The sequence below is a fragment of the Desmodus rotundus genome, chromosome 12 (assembly GCF_022682495.2).
Source record: "Desmodus rotundus isolate HL8 chromosome 12, HLdesRot8A.1, whole genome shotgun sequence".
NCBI classification, from domain to species: Eukaryota; Metazoa; Chordata; class Mammalia; order Chiroptera; family Phyllostomidae; genus Desmodus; species Desmodus rotundus.
In genome coordinates, this window is record NC_071398.1 from 5,847,388 (window position 1) to 5,868,494 (window position 21,107).

General features: G+C 45.1%; 1 protein-coding gene across 2 annotated transcripts in view; it reads left to right on the plus strand.

The window, feature by feature from the left end:
* FTO (FTO alpha-ketoglutarate dependent dioxygenase) overlaps positions 1-21,107 on the plus strand; it is a 314,052-nt gene that overhangs the window by 61,181 nt on the left and 231,764 nt on the right. Inside the window, exon 1 of one of the 2 annotated variants that reach the window (XM_045188382.3) lies at positions 14,841-14,956. The exons of the other annotated variant lie outside the window; for it this stretch is intronic. Coding sequence (XP_045044317.2) covers positions 14,858-14,956 — 99 coding nt within the window. The 5' untranslated portion in view covers positions 14,841-14,857. Of the gene's footprint in view, positions 1-14,840; positions 14,957-21,107 lie in introns of those variants that run through there. 2 annotated transcript variants of the gene reach the window in all.

The window sequence follows — 21,107 nt, forward strand, 5'->3', positions numbered from 1 at the left end:
GCGTGTATTTCCCATTTTGTCCCACACAGTAAGTAGTAAAGAGACAGCTCCTCCACATGCAAGATTTGATACAATGAACACCTTCTACTGCTGCTTCAAGGACACCGACGTTTTTCTTTTTTCCCCATTACTGGGATGCAGGGGCTGAAGAAAGCGGTGACCGCCAGTGCTCGATTTCTGCCAGCGCGCCTGCCGTCTTACCCCCATTCTGCTGCGCCCGGCGCACATCGCATCCCAGCGGAACAGCCAATAGTAGTATTGCGTTGAAGATGATGCCGATCTGGCGGATTCTGTGCTGAACCACTGCGCTAGCGTAACTAGGAAGACCTGACGCGTAAAAACTCAAAGCACGGAATAAGAATTATTAGCTCCAAAGCTAATTTCCTCTTCGCCCTGGCATCAGAGTGCGGCACCCAGAGGAGAAAGTTTCCCTCCTCTTCTGGGCTTGCTCTCACCGCGGGCTTCGTTCCTGGGGCTGGATAATGATAATCCGTGGTGATGACGAATGTTTAAATTAGACCAGTGGGTTGTGGTCTCCTTGTTGTTGTTGTTTGGGACGTTGGTGAGGAAAGGCTTCTCGAAAAAGGACCTATTGGGGGCAACATGTGAAAATTATTTCAGGCAGTTGGCCTCCTCAGCAAGCTTTTGATGGTTTTATTAGTTCGCTCACTTGCTTAGTTATTTATTTTTTATGTTTGAAAGCTAACCTTCCGTCTGATTCCGGAACCCGTGCCAGGCCGTCCGATCTCCCCGCCGGCCAGCATCGTCCTTCTCCAGTGCGAACGCAGGCCGGTGTCCAGGCAGCACTTAGCTGGTCATGTAACAGAAGAATCCCAATTTTCCAGTTTCTCTTTTTTTTTTTTTTAACTTCTTGGGTGGTTGGGGCACATTATTGAAACAATTATTACATTTACTCAAGAGTTTGTCTTTTCTATTAAAAAAAAAAATTCCATCTAAGTGCCTCCCGGTGAAGAGGAGGAGAGATTGTGTAACCCAAGCCTGCTCTTAACCCGTCCTCATTGTTAAAGAAGACTGATCCCTTTGTGCTGAAGCTTGGCACACGGAAACGGTTTTAATTGAACAGTCCAGCTCTTTTAATAGATCAATTCTCCATTGTGTTTTGAATTTGGTGCCTTCCCAGTTTGCTCTCTGAGCTCTGGGCTTCTTTGGAGAAATTGGGGCAGGGGTTCGGAGAGGCTTAGTAGTCATTTTGGAGATGGTTTATCGTTCTTTTTTCCCCCTGCCAAGTTTCTTAGTAATTAATGTCAGACAGGGAAGGCCATTACCGTTTGTAAGTGCCTGTTCTGTGTCAGACACTCTACTAGGTGTGTTGTGTGTCTTCCTCCACCCCTCGTGGTGACTCCGCTGGACCCCGGGTGCGTGTAATTCTCCCCACCGCTGAGACTACAGTGTAGAGCAACCAAGTCACTGTTGTCTCTTGCCTGGACTTCTGCACCCCCAAATTGGTGTCCTTGCTGCAACTTTTCACAGCCACGCCCTCCCCGCCCCCCCCAGTCATCACACACACACACACACACACACACACACACACACACACACACACACACACCCCGGAGGGACTCATTTTGAAAAGGTGAAGCAACAATTGCTGCGACACCGCCCTCCTGAAGGCCCTTCGATGAGGTCGCATTGCACACACACACACAATGAGATCCTTGCTCTCCGGCCGAGGTCCGGCCTCTGCAGATCTGAGAACTCCTCTGCCACCCTCTGCCCCCCACCGGTTTGTCCACTGTGCTCCAGACGTGCTGGCCTTCTTTCTGTCCCCAGCAGCCGCTCACCCGGCTGGTTCTTCCTCCGGGCCTTCGTGCCAGCCGTTCTTCCTGCTCGGAGAACTCTCCCAACACCTTGATTCTGGGCCTGGTGGCTTCTCTTGATTTGTGCCTTACCTGCTCAGTGTAGCTTCCCTGACCAGCAGCCTACAGAGACCTCCCTCTATCCTATCATTAACTTTATATTAATTGAATCACTCCATGCAATATTGAGTGGGGTTCTGTTGTCAGACTGTTTGGATTTCAAACTTGACCCTGTGGCTTACTGGCTTTGTGACTTTGGGCAAGTTACTTAACCTTTCTGGGCTTTGGTTTTCTCTTCTATAAAATGGATATAATAATTTTAGGTTCCTCCATTGTGAGAATTAAATTAGTTAATACTTATCTCCTGTATTTTCTGACACATTGTATATATGCTCAAGAACTATTAGCTATTATTGTTTTAAGTGATTAGTATTATTAAAATTAATTTTTTATTTATGTGGCTACTTGTCTCTTTTACCTAGAATATAATAAGCTTAATGAAGGGAGGAACCTTACCTGTTACATTCACAAATGTACTTCTGGAGCCTAGAACAGTGCTTGACATAAGTAGGCACTCACTACAAATGCGTTGATTATTAAAATATGAAATATCCTTATCCCTATTTTAGGAATTGTGTCATCAGGGTTCGGAGATGCAAAGTAACTTACCCAAGGTCACACAGCTACTAAATCGCAGTCCTGGGATTTAGACTGAATCCTGGTTCCAAAGACTGACATTCTTTTACGCCACAATACATTACATAAGTGATATTTCTTTACTGCAAACTCCGTCACGTCTGACATGATTTTTCAGACTGCTTTTAATGTAGCTCCCAGTGTGACTTAGGAAATGGAAACAACCATTTGTGTGAATGTCAGAGGTCAAGGCCAGGTGTTAGCCCCAGAGGAAAGCTCAGAAAGTGAGATGTACCCAAACCCACCAAATTCAAGGGGTGGAATAACAGTTACCCCAACTCCTGCCTGGGGCGGGGGTGGAGTTAGGCTGCCCCAGGAGGTTCCTGTGCTTTGCTTCTGAACGGAAAGGACCCCCAACATCAGAAAGCCCTCGTTCGGGGCCCTGCGCTTCTGTCGGCTTATTCCTGTGGGGTGGAGGCAGAGGTTGAGAAATGGAAACGCTGGCTTGAACCTGCCTTCAATATAACATCGTTGACCGTACACGAGAGTGGCCCTTGGTCCGTGGGGCTTTCGCAGACTTACTCCTTTAAACAGGCCCCTACTCCCAGCCCCCCATTTTTTGTAAGCGAATAAAGTATGAAAGCTTGTGGCCGACAAAAAATGTAGACTTTGAGGGACGGCAGGACAGGGTTCAGATTTCTGCTCTGCCACTTCTTGGCTACATCTTAGGACAGAACTTCTTTAAACCCGTCTCCTTATTTCCATAACTGGGACCCGTTCGGAAGGATGAAAGCGAGGCTCTGCCTGAAGTGTCCTGTGTGGCGCCTCCGGTTTGGATCATTGACCCTTTTGGGAGTGGCACACCCGCCGTGGACCCTCCCCCCAGAAATGTGCACGTGCACTCGAGACGTGGCATTTCATTTCTGTGGGGTTCGTGGAAACTCTGACGCCCAGGTTAAGAATCTGTGCACTGGACCAGGGTCCTTATGGGAAAAGTCTGCGGGTTCTTTTTTCCTTTCTTTTTTAGGAACTAGGCGAATACTTGGCTTCCCGCAGTCTCTTATTAATGTTTGTTGAATGAGGGAATTTAACTAATTTCTGGATTCCTTAATTGCCTTGAACTCGATATTTGGTTTCCTTTGCCCCGAGGCCTGTGTGGCAGTGCCAGCCTCATCACTCAGGGCGGGCATGTGCATGCCCGTTGTGCCGTGGCAGAGACGTCTGAGCCGTGGGTAAACTGAAGAGCTGGACCCATGAGGAGCTTGGAAAGTATTTTCGGTTTGTGATAATCGAGGGTTGGTAGCTCAAAGTATTTGGGCAGTAGTGGGACGTGACCATCCCAGTACGTGAAATTTTGCTAATTCATCTTTACGAATAGTCTATAAAACTCTTAGGGCTAGAAAGTCTTAGAGATCATGTAATCTCACTCCTCATCGATTAAGCGATTTGTCCAAAGTCACTTAACTGGTGCCGTGGCAGTGCTTGGGGCACGGAACTCTCAACCTGTGCTCCCCATCCACCGCCCCGCAGGTGAGCTTTCCTCAGTTCCTGGAAAACCAGGGACATCCACTGACTTCCGTGTGGTTTACCAGCCTTGGAGACTGAATGCAGCCATTTAATGCTGAATAACATCACCGTCTGAAACCGGCCCGTTTCTGAATGTCTCTTCCCTGCCTCCCCTCCACCCTCCCCAACTGTAAGCCCCGCACGGACGGGGGTATTGTCTGCCTTACTCAAGTCAGTATCCTTACAGCCTCTATGTGGAAGGAGTGTAACAGGTTTTGGTTGAATGAATGAATGAATGAGGATGAGTTACCCGGTCTGGCAGTTGTCTTAATAGTGTCAGAAGAGTTGGGATTGCGCCTCGTTTTTATCAGTGATGCAGCAAACACTGACTGAACCTGTCGTACATTAGGCATGCTACCGGGCACAGAAATGAACGAGATAAGGTGCCGAGCTCCAAGAAGCGATCGTGTCAATGAACAAATAACAGCAGACTGAATTCGAGCAGCAGACTGAGTTGGGCCTGCAGTCATTTTTTCTTTAGTATGAGTGCGTGCCGCACTATTTCCTGTGTCTTATATTCACCTGCTTTGCTCATTTAACTGCCTTTCTTTTGATGGTTTTGGAGTTCAGGTTTTAGGTTCTGTAGATCAATGGTTTCTAAATATGATTGATGATCAGCTCTGCTCAGTGGCTTTAGGACCAACATCCACACCTTACTGTTGGAGATTCTGAGTCAGCAGGTCTGGGGCTCATTGGAAGCTGTACCAAAAAGCAGTTAACTCTACGGGCAGTTGTGATGAGTGGCCGAATCTAGCTAGGTACCTCTGCTTTATAGCTGAGTACCGGTCTTAGAACCTGGACCTAATATTCTACTTCACGCATCTTCCTCAAAGATTTTAATGTTTTTTTTTGTCAGTACATACTTCTGTTCAAGGGCGCTCTGCAAATTCAAGTCGTGTGTTTGCTCTCTCTATATGTGCACTCTGAAGACTACTTCAAATTGTAGACAAACGAACGCGAAGCATCAAATGAACGCCCCCTGAACTGGTCCTCGCCTCACTCGGCTCTCCTGGTATCTTCCCGTGTGTGGGTTCTCTCCTCGACTAGATTCAGCACGGAAAGGGCGTAAGCCCCGCTTCCATGGTGACTCTCAGGAGTACATACATTTTTGTGGAACGAGGGATGTGGATTTGTGGTTTTCCAGGATTCCTCTTCCTTGACTTGGCGGAGGGGGAGTCAGGCATCTCTCAGCAGACCTGAAACTAGGTGAGCTGTCAAAGGTGTTGGCAGTGACAGGCTCCTCTGGGCGGGACTCAGGGCACCCTACCAGCGAAAGGGAGAGGAGGCCTAAATGATCTCACTCTTGGGCTTGCCTCTAATGGCTGCTCGAAGTGTAAATTGGGGGAGACAGACCGAACAGGCAGTTGCCAAGTAGATTTCAAGTTACCAGGCGTTGACTAGATAAGTGAAGTTCCTTATGTGAAAAACAAAACCGAAAAAAAAAAATGAGCCTGTGCTTACAGTTAGAATTCAGACATCGCAGATACATTTACACATATTAAAAACTGTTTCAGAGCCATTGGAGGGCTCAGTTCAGGTACCTCTGTCAAGGAGCGGGGGGCAGAGTGGGGCGAGGTGGGGAGGGGGTGCGATTTACGAGAAACTGTAAAAGAGGTGAGAATTGGTCATCAGAGAATTTCGCTGGTGGGAGTGGGACGTAGGAAGCAGCCTTGGGACAGCACTGAGCTCTAAGAGCTGTGATTGTCGCCATTGTGGTAGACTCTACATTGCTTCTCTGTGTGTGACCCGTCTCAGTAGATTTCATTCATTAGTAACTTGACTGGTTTAATGAAAATGTTTTAAAAGTCGTCTCGAAGCACAACAGTAAAACCTGAGGATCGAGTCGCTGCAGTGTTTTCATTCATTCAGGAAGTATTTGTCGAGGGCCGGCTTTGTGCTGGGGATTCCGTGAGGGGCCTGGCGGGACGGCAATGTTCTAGGAAAGGGATCTCAGCCTCGTGGGTTGGTTTACCTCTTAATCCTGGCAACTTGAACAATGCCTTGCACAAAATAGACACAAAATAACTACTGAATGGAAGAAGAAAGGGAGGTATATTTGATCTCTGCTTTCACGGAGCTTGCAGTCTAGAGGGGAGACAGACAAAAATAAGTACAAATACACCAACAGAGTATGTGACAGCGAGTGGCTGGTGTGTGGGTGCTGTTCGGGATAGGATGGCCAGGGCAGGGCGGGGCGGGGCTGGGAACGGACTGACGAGAAGGAGACAGTTTGGCCAAAATGACACGGTGGGGGGGGTCAAGGGGAGAGGGGAATGTTATTTAAGGAACAGAAGGAAGACCTGCGTGGCTGGAGCGTGGTGAATGAGGGAGAGACTTGCTGTGACTTGGACAGCTAGGCAGGGGCTGGGTCGTGATAAGGAGTTTAGTGGGAGCCCGGGAAGGGGGCAGAAGGTTTTAAGCAAGGACGATCTGATCTACTTTTTTTTTTAAAAAAAAAAATGTGTTTTATTTTTCCATTACAGTTGACATTCAGTGTTTCTCCGTATTTGTTTCAGGCATACAGCATGCTGGTCAGCCAATCAGATACCTTACAGAGTGGTCCCCCTGCTATTTTCAGTCCTCACCTGCCCCCATACGCAGTGATTACAGTATTATTGACCACATTCCCTGTGCTGCGCTTCACATCCCTGTGTGGCCTAGGTTTTTAAAGCAGACGTTGCTCTGACGGCTTTGGAGAGCAGACCACAGTCAGGGGGCCGGAGGAAGGTCAGGAGGGCGCTAGTGAAGTGTTACAGGCAAGAGATGATGGCGACGTGCCCTAAGGGGGTGGCGGGGGGGGGGGGACAGAGAGAAACAGATGGGTTTGGAATACATTTTGGGATAGAAAAAACGGTTTAGCGGTCTCAAAGAGCTGGACGAGAAAGTGGATGTGCACACACACACACACACATACACACACACACTTTTTTCACAATGCACCTTTAAAAAGTGCCTGTTGGACTGTGAGATTATGGCCCGTACATGAGTAAAGTGCTGCTTTTGAAGTCGGGCAAGTACCTGGAGAGGAGACAGCGAGCCGTGTGCTCCCGGGGCCGGCGCTGCTGCGGCTCCGCGGCTGCAGGCGGTGCTGACGGTGTGGGCTTAAGGCAGAATGGCAGGCAGCATGCACTGTGTCTCTCTCTGGGCAGATGAGAGCATCACGAAAATGGCATCACAAAGTTCAACTCCGGCTCTTGAATGAAATAGGGTTCGGAAGAGATTATCTGCAATCTCGTTTATGAGATAACGTGCTTTCTTATAAACACACACATCAGTTATGCATTTAGAACGTCTGCTTTGTTATTCTGGATTCTTTCTGGCCGCGGTGAAGTCAGTGATCCACTTGGATAGTCTCTGGGACTGTGAAGTTTTAATAGGTAACAGTCAGAAACAGAGGGAGTGGGAGCACATGAAAGCCACGCACTCGGAAACCATTAACTTCAAGCGGGGCCTTCCTGACCTCACGCTGGGACACCCGATGGCAGAGAGGCTGCGTGGGACTGGAGCGCGGGTTCTCTGGAAACGCCATCCCACGTACAGCACGCGCCTTCCGTTCCCAGGGCAGCAGACGACCTGCCCGTCTTCGCGGAGAGGTTGCCATCCACACGGCCACCAGTAGAAAGTCTCGTGAAAACCGCCCTCACGCTGTCGGAAGAGGCACAGCGAGAGAAGGGGCTCCCCTTCATGGAAAATGCCACCAGTCTTTGCTAGTTTATTTTGATTTTGGTAGTCAGAAGGTCACTCCAGAAGTGACCCCAGACAGAGGTCATGGACTACCACACGCCATACAGATAAGGGAACTAAGGGTTTGCCTGACATTAAACGTTAAGTATAAATGTGCCCGTTGGCCCAAGGAAAATCGGGTAACTATAATTAAAAAAAACTTCTCTTAACTTTTGTGTTAGGTTTCAGAGGAGTGCTGGTCAGTAGGAGAAACCTGATTGTTCATTTCAGGCTGACAGCAGATTAAATTTGAATGACATTTGGTTAGAATGGAGGACATTAATGCTATGTGGGCAGGTGAAATGTTTTTCTAAGCTTTTGAGCCCCCCCGCCCCCGCTTTTGTCTCATCTGCAAGTCTGGTATATTTAACTAATCATATAAACACCTTTCATCTCAGACTGTTTGGTGTGTCCCTAGCAGACTAGGTGAGTCAAGTGAAATTACAGTTCAGTCATGCCAAAAAATATAACATCAGAGAGAAGACAAATGAGTCGAGTCTCCACGGTGAGTGTGGAGGCTCAGACCAGCCAAGGACACTGAGTTACTCATTGCTGCCAGGTCACAACAGAGCAAATCCAGGGATGTGTTACGCCCATTCCATGTGATCGGGTAATTCTCGGGCTGGCTCCTTCACTTCCCGCTCCACTCAAGTCTCCCTCCATCACTGAACCATAAGCTGTGGGTGTTCAGAAGTGCCAGGCTTTTGTTTAGAGGAGCAAGATTGGGGTGAAGATCAGCAAGAAGCAGAAGGGGTCACATTTCTTTCCCATCCAGCGGTGTTCCGTCCACACTTGCGGGCTCTAAGCACTGAACTAGGCAGCTGCACACATTCCTGAGTTTAGGAAATTATAACCTGATGGGTCTTCTTCGGATTTAATTCTTAACTAAAGTTTGTAAGCTCTTTCCCTTTCATCTTCGCGCTCTCTCTACTCTTGGCCTCCTGTTCTTTTTGCCTGTTTGGCTACGTGCTCTTCTGCTTTTGATACAACATTGACCTTCTTCATGCTCAACCTCTCTCTCCATCTCCCTCTCTTCTTGGAAAATATTTGGTACCAGATGCTTCTTTAGTCTCCTGGGGGCATTACCTCCTGGGGAGTAGGGAGTAGGGAGTTGGGTGTGTGTCTCTTTCAGGGACATACACCGTGCTGTATCAGTAAGTGTCCAAATGCATTGTATTTATTGCATTTTCCCACTCAAGCATATTGTGTCAGTAATAAGATCCAGGTGTTGGAATAAATTAATCACATGCCAAATTTCATTTTGGAAATGAAATATTGTAGCTTAAGACTGTAGCACATTTGCAAAGCTGTAATATATTGCAGTGATGAAAGCTTTATAAAATGTATTATAGCCGTGCTCCTTAAAGCTCTTCATTGTCACCTGTGTTTCATGCCTGTGTGAGTTTGTGTATGCTCATTTACATACATGCAGATATATGAATATACATATGCTCACTGACACACGTGCAAATAGAAAGACATTCTCTGAGCAAGGCCTGCGTGTGCCGGATTTTAGCCTGGAGGGACTTTTGTGGGAGAGAGGAGACCCTGGGAACGGAGCCGTTGGCATAACCTCGTGGATCATCTAACCAGCAGTGCTGTGATGACCTGCAACATGAGCTCGAGATCCACGAAGTGCTCAGGGAGCACAGGCGAAAGCATTATTTTTCCCCCTAACGAGCTAGGTCGTCCTCCAAAAGCAACAAGTCCTGCGTGTGTTTTCAGAGAGCCGGCATGGAGCCCTCAGCCTCTTTGTGGTTTCAACTCAATGTAGGGTTGCTCCACACCCTCGCCTGGGAAGATGCCACAGTGCTCTTGGACTTCGACGAAGGTTTCCTAAGTCTGAAGCTCAGGAAGGCTCTCGCTTCTGATTAGGCAACTGTTAACATTGTTTCTGGTCTCATTGCGTGACGCCAAACCGTCGTACATGGCTGCACTGTGTGGAGAAGAGTGTGTGGCCTCAGACACGTAAGGTCATGTGTAGCTTAGAGCTCATGTCAACTGCGTGTGTGAGTTTTTGGGCTTTTCTCCCCAGACTTTCTGAACTTTTTGACTTTTCTTTTCTTTTCTTTCTTTCCTCCTCCTCCTCCTCCTCTTCTTCTTCCTCTTCTTCTTCCTATTTGAACTCACACATACTGTTCATAGTGTCTGCGGTGCATTTTTTTAAAGAGAAAACTGTGGTGAATAGACATACCATAAAGTTTACCATCTTAACCACTTTTAGTGTGCTTTTCAGTGGCGTCAGGCACATTCACACTGTCACACCCGTCTTTGCTTCCTGTACCCCAGAACCATCACACCATCTACCTCCTGAACGTCTCCATCCCAAACTGAAGCCCTGCCCCCACGGAATAATAACTCCCCGTGCCTCTCTCTTTCCAGCCGCTGGCAGCCACATCTCTACTTCCTGTCTCTCTGACTTGGACTATGTTTGGCCCTCATATAAGTGGAATCAGGCAGTATTTGTCCTTTGAAGACTGAATTGTTTCATTTAGTATAGTGTTCTTCAAGGTTCGCTTCTGTTATGGTATGAGAGTCATAATTCCCTTTTGAAGAATGGGTAATATTCCGTTCCAGGAACATTCCACATTTCGTTTACCCATTCGTCTGCTGACGGGCACTTGGGGTGCGTCTACCTTTCGGCCGTTGTGAATGATGCAGCTATCTCTCCGAGACCCAGCTGCCAATGCATGTGGGTATCTGTACGGAAATGGAATTGCTGGATAATATGGTAATCGAAATTTTAATCATTTGAAGAAAGGCCGCACCGTAGTGGCTGCACCATTTTACATTCTCACCCATGGTGTGTGCCACCTCCGTGCCAACACGTGTTACCTTCTTTCTTCCTTTTTTCCTTTTTTTTGGTAATAGCCCTCCTAATGGTTGTGAGATAGCATCTCTCGACCCCTTGGACCCCAAGAGCTCCCTGTCCTGTGCTGTGAGGTGGATGCCGTAGAGCTGCTCCTTGCCTCCTGTACCATAGAACTTCCTGCCTTTGAGTTTAGCTTGTTTAATTTGTCTGACGCTTGTACCGCTTGTCGAGTTGCGTGAAGGCAGGAATACTGCCTCGGTGAACCTGTCGCGATCACTGTCCTGTCCTTGGGACTCAGCTCTCTGTAGAGGCAGATGCTGGAATGTTTGCCTTTACTTTCAAATGTGACCCCCACCGCCACCCTCCGCCGCAGCGTACCGGGGGGTGCAGCCTGGGCTTTGTGGATAAAACCATGTGAATTCGACTCCCAGCTCTGACACTTCCTAGCTCTGTGATCTTGACCCAGGTAATTTGTCTGTCTTGGTTTTCACTTCATTAAAATAAAAGAAAACCAGGGATAACGATATTGGCCTCATCCTCATAAGACTTTAATAACGATTAGAAGAGTTAGCATGTCGAAGAACATGTGCGAATGACTCCTGGACATGGACAACGGAGAGGGGAGCGACTGTGGGCGAGAGGGGTGGCCTGGGTGGAGGGGGGCAAAAGGAAAAAATGGGTACAACTGGACTAGAATAAACAGTAAACAAAGAAATGGAGGAAATAAAAGGATTAGCATAGATGAAAGAGCCCATTCCAGTCTGTAACTACGAAGTGAGTGAGAAGAAGCAGGGAACAGGACGTGTTTGTCTGACTGGCGATTCTATTCATGGAAGATTAAAAACAGGGGAAGTGGACTTCAGGAAGTTAGGAAAGGCGAATGTTAACTTTCATCCTGGGCTTATTGAATCCCGGGTGCCGGTGGGGACTTTCATGCCCTAATATCCCGGAGACAGTTTTACAGGCAGGTTTGGGCCAGCGATGAGGATTTGTGAGTTATGTGCAAGGGGCTCATTGTAAGAGGGTGACTCTCTAGAGTGGAAGAGGAGGAAGGGCAGGGAAGGCCTGCTGTTGAGGGCAGAGGGAGAAAGACCTGAAACGGAGACTGAGAAGGAGGGAGCCCAGGCTAGAGGCATAGAAGGGAGAGGATGTTGCAGAAACCGGGGGCCGAGAGGGTTCTGAGAGAGGGATGCAGGTTACTGTGTCCAATGCTTCCCATAGGACCAAGGGGACGATGCTGTGTTTTGGCACCTAGAGTCCGTCCTTGACTTTGGGAAGAGTGGCTTGGGTCGCCTGGCACTGGTAGAAGGCAGATCATAGGAGGGGCCAGGGCAAAAAAGACAGCAGGGATTCTGGGCATTTATCTTAAACTGTTGTCCCGGAAGTTGGGTAGGGGAAGAAAGGACTTCATGGGATGACAGCAGCTACAGTGGGAAGTAGGGAAGCCCAAGGAAGGGTTAAATGATGAATTAATTAGCTACATTAGTTAATTTTAAGGAGGCTCGATCATTGTTAAAGTCTGAGATAACAGAAGCCTAAAGGGTGACGAGAACAGACAGACCTATGGACAGGAGGAGGTGGCTGGATGTCGGAAATAAAACAGAACGCTGAGGAGCGGCACATGGTTCCGAGGAGGCAGGAGGGAAGGGGGCCATGAGGACTGACACTCAGTTAGTCGTTCTAGTCTATTTTAAAACTTTATTAACACCTGTACCGAAATATGCTGTTTTGTACTTGGTTTGTAACAGGAATTGCATATACACTGATCCCTTGGCCATTTCCTTTGTTCTTCCTAACAGCCCTGTGAGGTAGGTGTGATCCCTGTTACCTGTTTTGTAGATGGGGAACCCGGGGCCCACGGAAGCCAAGCAACTGACTCAGGGTTCCCCAGCTAGTAACTAGCAGAGGCAAGGTTTGAACCAACAAGGTTGAATTCTGGAGCCGATGCTCTCAACCATTATTTTAGGCTCTGCCCTCTCGCCTTTCCTCCTTGTGGTTGCAGGCCACGTGGAAAGATAGCTGTACATCCGCAGTTAAAATATGAAGAGCTGAGTGGGAAGCCTGGGCCTCTGGTTGTTACATCTCAGGTTGGAGTGTTGTGTTTTCCAGCGTAATGAAACTAAACCTGTGACAGGTGAGGTCAGGTGGCAAGCCTTGGCATATTTGAAGAAGAATAAACATATTAGGGTTATCGCTCACGTTTTATCAGCCAAGCCGGCTTGCGTACTTTTTCGTTAGTGAGATAATTAGAAGAGGGAACTTGAGAACATCAGATGCACACATTGAAATAAGATCAAACACCTGCTGGTGAAGTTACGGAGTTTCATGCAGCGCCTCAATCAAGAAATCGCAATAATAACGAGTGCATTGATTTTCTGGAATCCTGGGAACGAATAAATGAAAACAAAAAGACATCCCTACTTTGTATTATGAACCTCTAAAGTAGTCATTAAATAACTCATTCTTCCAGGCGTTTTTCTTTAACTTTTCCTTACAGCCAGGCGAAAGTAACAGTTGCAAGCGCGGCGTCTGCGGCGAAGGGATTTTTGTGGTTTTCAAAGTAACACATCATGCCTTGTAATAATTTAGTTGCGGCTGCACAAGGGGGAGTAGCTAATGTCCGATTATGCAGCGTCTGCTGTGGAAGCAGCCGAGAGCCAGGGAGGGCCAGTCGAGAGCTAAGGATTATTAAATGGACAGTCACCGAGGTCACTGGCTGATGTCATTACTGCAACATCGTGTGCGTCCGCTTTCCCATGGCAGGTTGTTTGGTCAGGGTGTAATGGCTCAAGCTCTGTAAAACGACACGGGAGTCAGAGATCCTGCTGGTCTCCAGAGTTGTTTACCGTCGGCCCGCTAGCAGGGAGGTGCTTGGTTTGACCAGGCTAGTGCTAAGCTGTGCACGGCGCATGCTGGAATCTCAAAGAGCTCTGTCTTCTGACCTTTGAGTAGACCCCTTAGGTATAAAATTACAAGGCAGAAAGTTCCCTGAAGACTGAAGTGTGACTGAGAGAATTTGACTTTTTCATCGAAATAGGTGTGGCCAGGAGGAGAGTTTTTTTGTCCTCTTGGAAAGGTAAGGGGTGCGTTATCAGATCCTTGGAGCTGGAAGGTAGGTGCAGTGGCTCTGAAGGAGCTTTGATTAATCTGTTATCTCCCTCTTATGGTTTGGAATGCCACTGCCCTCGCTCTTGTGTTCATTTACGATATGATGGACCGTATTATGACTGTGCAGGAGAATCTTGGGTGAGCGATTATCTCTGTTTCCAGTCCAATACTTGGGGTGGCTCGAGGAAACCCTAGTTTACAAGGCAGTCGCTCCCAATGAAGTCAGAAGATGTTAGGACTGTTCCAAGTCATTATCCCAGAGGAAAGAATCCAACATTTTGTTTTGTTAAAGGCACGTGCTGCTTTGGTACCAATATTAAATCATTCAGATGTGGAAACTGCCCTTTCCCCGAAGCGTCAGTCCTTTCTACAAACCTTTGCTTCTTTTTACATCTTGTCTAGCTGCTTTCCACCGTAGACATTTTTCTTTTCCGGAAACTTTCTTTTCCTTTTGAAACTTGGACTACATTCTTAAACTTGATGATTTTAAGTAGGAACTTAGTATCACGTTGGTGAGACAAATAGTTTTTGATACTCAGATTATTCTATGAAGAGCTAGACTGTATACTTTGTACCTGTTGTTTTACTTATTTAAAAAATTTTCTTTTGAAAGAGAGTAATTTACGAGAACATGGAATGCTATGGCTAACTTTGTGGAAGACTTGGGAAAGTTTGAGTTACAGTGAAAGGCGCTGCCTTAGAGAGGACAGTTTATAAGTGCCGGAAAATTTAGTGACAGCCTGATGCAAGAGAGGTGACTTCCCCAAGGAACAAATTAATTTATGGGAAAGTTGCTCATAACGAAAGAATGAAGAAGAAATGAAGAAAATTCTAATCAACTCACATAAAACCCAGATTCATTGTTTTCATATGAAAGCAAAGTATAGATTCTTAGATTGAAGACAGGATAAGATGAACAGTCCTGCCAAAAAAAAAAAAAAAAAAAAGGACAGATGACATGATGGGAATTGCACGGAGGAGCTACTGCAAGGGGCAGTTAATGTAAGAAAAGTTACTCAAGATCTGATTAACAATCAGAGGACTGTAGATTAGAGTGAACTTGTTTTTTCATTTATCAACTTGCCAGAGATATAAAAGTTCGATACTAACTGGTGTGTGATCAGATGAAGAAATGGATATTGTCTGCTGATGGGAATGAAGTGGATACAGTTTTCCTGGAGGGCAATTTCACAATATGAATCGACAGTCTTCCCAGAGCGTACCTTTTGACCTAGTGATCCTCTTGCTGAGAATTTTTATCACAAAGACATCATCGGTGCCTCCTTGTCAAATGGTAAGCTCAGAGTCTGTGTATGCCTTTTGCTGCGCCAAGCACACGTACCAGTGACAGGTAACACGGGGAAAGGGTGACAGATAAGCAAAGCGTCCTACCTGGGCTCACAGGACAGGCATCACTGTGGTCTGGAACGAGGACAGCGTGGAGGGGTCAGCTGGACCAAAACCGTGGGCACCAACTGCGTGAAGCCAAGGGTGAAGGTGAAGTCATACTCCTCACAAAGGGGGACTGAGAAGAGACTTAACATGTTGGGGACCCAGCTTATCTGGAGATAGGGGTCTTGAGGGGGTGGGATAAGAGAGAAACCTGCAAGGATAGAAAATGAATTAGTCTGATTGGTTGTGGGGTAATTGGGGGGTGGGGGAAGGTTGTGATGCTCCACATCACCGTTCAGTGAGGTGTGGTCCAGGGCCGGCAATACAGGGATCGTGGTGCAGGTGACTGCTGACCCGCTGTGGAGGAAGGAGCCGGTGAGCACAGATGGAGGGAGGGAGAGAGAGAGAGAGAGAGAGAGAGAGAGAGAGAGAGAGAGAGAGAGAGAGAGAGAGAGAAAGAGGTGGGAAAAAGCAAAGACAGAAAAATCATCCACTCGGAAGGAGCCTTCAAAACAAAATACCAGAACACGTGAAGAAAGTAAGCGCTCGTAAAGATAGCCAGCAGAATCAACGCGAACAAAGGGTCATTCCAGATGAGGTTAATTTTATGGAGAAGTTGGTCAGAGACTAAAATAAGCATGTCCAGGAAATTCAAAGGGATAAGTCCAGACATCCCACTGATAAAAACAAGATTTAAAAAATGCTCCAAAACATGCAGAAAAGCAACAGGAACAGCTCGCTGTACATGAAAAAAGAGCCATTTATAAATTTTGGGAATAAAAAGTAGGGCTATAGAAAGGATAACCCCAAAGGATGGGGTGAACTTGGGACTGGACACGCTTGAGAAGGGGACCAGCGCATTGGAAGAGAGCACCGAGGAGTTCAGCTGGGATGCAGCTTCTTACAAAGACAAAAGCTTAAAAGGAGAGCGAGAACATCTGAGAGACTCGGAAGGTAGATCGAGAGGTCCTAATGTTTGTCTGCTAGGAGTTCCAGCAAAGGAGAATGCAGATCATGATGGGGAAGAGAAATCTGAAGAGCTAAGGGTGGAGCGTTTTCCTCATTTGAAAAAGATCCGAGTCCTCAGATAACTGAGTAATGCCGCCATGTTGCTATGTAGAATATAAGGGGTATAAAGAAGAAAAATCCTGAAAAGGCTCGAGATATAGAAATGCAGGTTTTCTGTAAAAGAAAGATTCTTATTATTAAACAGCAGATGCTAGAAGAGAGGGGAATAAAGTCTTCAAAGTACTAAGGGAAGATTACAGTTAATTTTAATACTTAAAACCCAGGTAGTCTTTGATTCAGGGGTAAGGAAAAAATATGGATATTTTCAGTGATAAAAAAGACTAGGAGAGTTACTATGCATAGCTCTTACTAGGAAAACCGTTAAATGTTGCACTTTAGCAAGAAGAACAGTGAACCCAGCTTGAAGGTTTTTATTACAAGAGACAAAGATGAATGTAGAAATTGATAAAATGTACTGGAAAATTCACTTAATTATTGGTTTAAAATACTTTCTGTTTTCCAATGAATACAAAACTAAAGCTCTAGGTAACAACAACAACTGAGAACGTGAGAAAGAGGAGGCAAGCCACGTGCGATACAATATTAGGGACTTAAAAGGAGACACACTTTGGGATCATTGGTTTCTAAGAGTAATAAGGAAATATGGCACATTTGAGAAATAACAGATGAAATGGGTACATATCTAGAAAAATATGCGTTACCCAAATTGCCTTAAGTAGTAAAAAGTCTGACTAAAGCAATGAAAGAAAGCGAATGATAATCAAAAGTCTTATGTCCTAAATGCAACAGGTCCCTTTTTGCAGGCCGGATATACCGTATTTAGGTAATCCTCGCCTTCCCCATTCCGTTTTTAGAACAGCTTTCTTGGTGTCATTGACATACCATAAACTGTACATATGTAAATTACACAACTTGTTACGTTGTGACATATGTATGTACTTGTTAAACCGCCAGCAACATCCAGGTACCTCACTTACTCATTGCACCAGGCAGCTTCTTTGTGCCTCGTAGTAATACTTCCCTCTTCCTCCAACCCTGGCCCCAGGCAGCCACTAATTGCCATTTGTCACTATTGATTAATTTGCGTAAGTGCAATAAAATGGTATGTACTTTTTGTTCCGGCCTGTCTTCCTTCACTCAGCATGATTTTAAAATTCATTGATGGTATTGTATGTATCCATAACTCGTTCTTTTTTGTTGCTGGGTAGTGATTCTTTGTATTGCTATACCACAGTGTCTTTTTCTGCAATATGCTACAATTTTTTTCTGTTCACTTGATGGACGTTTGGGTTGTTTCCAGCTGTTGGCAATCGCAAATACAGCTGCTATGAATGTTTATGTACATGTTTTTGTATGGATTTAAGTTGTCATGTTCTAGGTGTATGTCTTACCTTTTTAAAGATATCCGCAGATTGTCTTCCGAAGTGGTCGGACCGTTTTATTTGCATGAGGGCGTGTTTAAGACTTTCTGGCTTTGAGAGTTTTGAGAATAGAAGGCCCTCAATTTGATAAAGTTTATCACCTGTTTATCTTTTATGGGTAGTGCTTTTGGTTTCAGATCTAAGAAAACTTTGCCTTGCCTAACCTAAACACTCAAAGAGTTTTTGGGTTTTTTTATACTAGTATTATAGTTTACCTTTTATACTTATATTTATTGTCAGGTTTTGCATTGATGTATTCATTCATTTAGAGTCAATTTTACATGTGGTACAAGATGTGGATTACATTAAAAACTATGGATAGCGAATTCTTCAAGTAGTATTTGTTGAAAAGAATTTCTTTCCCCACTGAATTAACTTTGAATGTTTATCAAAAATCAATTGATCACAAATAGCTGGGTCTATTTTTGGATTATATTTTATGGTATATTATATCGTCTGTTTTTATGCCATTACCACATTGTCTTGATCTATTTCTGTAGTTCTAGAATGACATTCAACTCTATTCTTCCTTTGCAAAGTGGTTTGGCCATTTTAGGTCTTGGCATTTTTACATAAATGTTAGTAGTGTGCCAGTTTTTCCAAAAAGGACTGCAGGGATCCTGGACTGGGACTGCATCAATTTGGGGACAATTTGACACTGAGTCTTCGGACCTATGAACACAATGTATCTCTCCCCACTTACTTAGAACTTCTTTGATTTCTTTCCACAATGATTTGTGGGGATTTAAAAAAATGCAAATCTAGAAAAATCTTTCATCAGATTTATTGCTAAGTACTTTATAAGTTTTGATGTCCTTGTTTATGAGATTCTTAAAAAGTTTAACTTCAGGTAGTTGTTCGCTCGTATGCAGAAATACCTGGTTTTTGTGTATTGATCTTGCAGCCTTGCTGGCCTGTAGATTCTACCCCGCAACCTTGCTGACTGTATCAGTTCTAATAGCTTTTTTGTAGACCCTGTAGGATTTTCCATACAGGCGCTTCATTGCAAATAAAGACAGTTGTATCCATCCTGTATTTTTCCCTTGTCTGGATGCCTTTCATTTCTTTTTCTGGCCACACTACAGTGCCCGGAACCTTCAGTACCATCTTGGATAGAGGGGTGATAGCCAGCATCTTTGCGTTTTTCCCGATTATGCAGCGAAACCATCCTGGCTTCCATCACTCGCTGTGATGTTGCCTGGATGGTTTTCACAGGCTCGTCTATCAGGTTGAAGGAGTTCTCTAGTTAGCCAAGTGCGGGCAGCAGGATTGATGTTGGGTATTGACTGATGTTCCTACTGCATCAGTTCAGATGAGCATATGGTCTTTCTCTCTTAGACTGAGAGTATGATAAATTATGTCGATTTTCAAATGTTAAACCACCCTGGCGTTCCTGGGATAATGCTTGGCCATGATGTATTGTCCTTTCTATGTGTTGATGGATTCAATTTGCTAAAATTTGTTAATAATTTGTGTATTCATATTCTTAAGGGGATATTGGTCTGTAATTTTATTGTAATAATTCTGCTTGGTTTGGGGATTGCATTTCATTAATTTTCTGTATGAGTCTGTGTAGAATTGATATATCTTTCTTAAATGTTTGGTAGAATTCAACAGTGAAGGTTTTGTGCCTGGAGTTTTCTCTGTGGGAAGTTTTTACAGTACAAATTCCATTTCATTATTAGATATAGGGCTATTCAGGTTACCTTTTTCTTGAGATAATTTGTATCTTTCAAGGAATTTTTTCTATTTTGTCTATGTTTTAAAATGTATTGGTATAAAATTCATAATACCCCCTTCATATTCTTTTAGTTAGTATGTTGAGCCTTCAGGGTTTGTTTTTTTTCTTATCAATTTGGCTAGAGATTTTAAATTTCTCAAAGAAGTAGCTTCTGGCCTCATTGATTTCTTTACTTTTCTGCTTTCTATTTTGTTGGTTTTACTCAGATCATCTGTAATTTTCTTTCATCTGCTTACTCTGTGTTTCATTTGCTCCTCTTTTTTCATTTTCTTCAGGTGGAAGCTGAGGTCATTGATTTGAAATCACTTCTTTTTTCATAGAGGCTTTAGTGTTATAAATTTCCCTGTAAATAGTGCTGTGGCTGCAACCTAGAAAAGTTTGAATGTTTTATTTTCATTTTTATTCAATTTAAAACTTTCTGATTTCTTGTTTGGCTTCTTCTTTGACCCATGGATTATTTAGAAGTGGGTTGTTTAGTTTCCAAATATTTGGGGATACATTTCTCTTATTGATGTTTAATTCGATTTTGTTAAGAGAACATTCCCACTCCCACCTCCCCACCCCCTCAGCTTTACTGAGGTATAATCGACATACACCGTAACATTGTGATACTTTGACCCATGTATTTGTAGGGACGTGATTACCACGATAAGGCTTATTAACACCTCCACCATCTCATATAATTCCTTTGTTTTACTTCATGTCTTGTGTCTGGGTCTCCCCCTTCCCTGCTGGAGCTCTGGCAATGGGATTGGTCCCCGTGGAAGAAAGGTCTTCAAGTGCTCCTCTGGCCGGGGAGCAGGTCCCAGGCTTCACACCCTCTCTGGCTTTCTGTGTGGCATTTGTGAGCAGCTTGCTGTATTTGACGTGAGTGTGACAGCAAAGACTCGTGAGCAGAGCTGTGTGCGGTAGGGCCAGCTGTGTGGGTTGATCTGTACCCCAGGCCGAAGGGCCAGACCGCACAGGGAAACATGAGCGCCGTCCACCTCCACTCCCGAGTGCATTGTAGCGTTGTGTGTGTTTGCCAGCTGGTGGCATTTGACCCAAAGGAATTGTCACAGCTGTGTTTTTTCCCCTCTTCACTCTGTGTCTGCGATGATGTGCTCCCCCGCCCCAAATCCTTCATTGCATATCAGAAAAGTATGCACTTTCTAAAACTAAGCCAAAATTCACGTCACCTTCATCTTTATACTGAATTGCGTGGTAAGAGTTAATGGGTAATATGTTTGAGTTGCTATTAGGTAATATGTTGAATAGGCAACATGTTTACCCAGTTCAAGATCAAAGCAATTGGGAATGGAACACTTTGAATGCTCTTGCTCCAACCCTGTCCCCTTCAGTCATTTCTCACCTCCACGCCTACAGGTCACCACTCGAACGCTTTGTCACCATCCTTCCTGTTTCAGTATGCAGACACAAGCAGGTGTTTCGTCCCTGCCTCTTACTTCCCAATAAATCCCAGGGAGTTTTTTAAAATACCCTTTCTATAAAAAGGACTGGTAAAGATTCATAGGAATGTAGGCTTTCCTCAGCTTGACGCCAACATTGAAATGTGGATTCTGGTGAAATCCGTGATAGAGTGCAGAAACGTGCAAGTAAAATCATGGAAATATCATTAGTTCTTTCTATGTCCCAAATAATGGCTCACGTTGAAAACAGATAAGCCACTTAACCAATGATTTACCTAAACAAATGGTTGGTGTTGGCAGTACAGGTCCTTCATAAAGGAAGACTGTTCACAGTTCAGCTGGTGAGCCTTTGTTATTATGGAGGAGAAAATTCCTATAGTCGAAACAAAGTTTCACTCAGTAAACAGACTAGACTGTTGTAGTGAAGTGTACCGTCTCCTCTCTCTCAGGTCC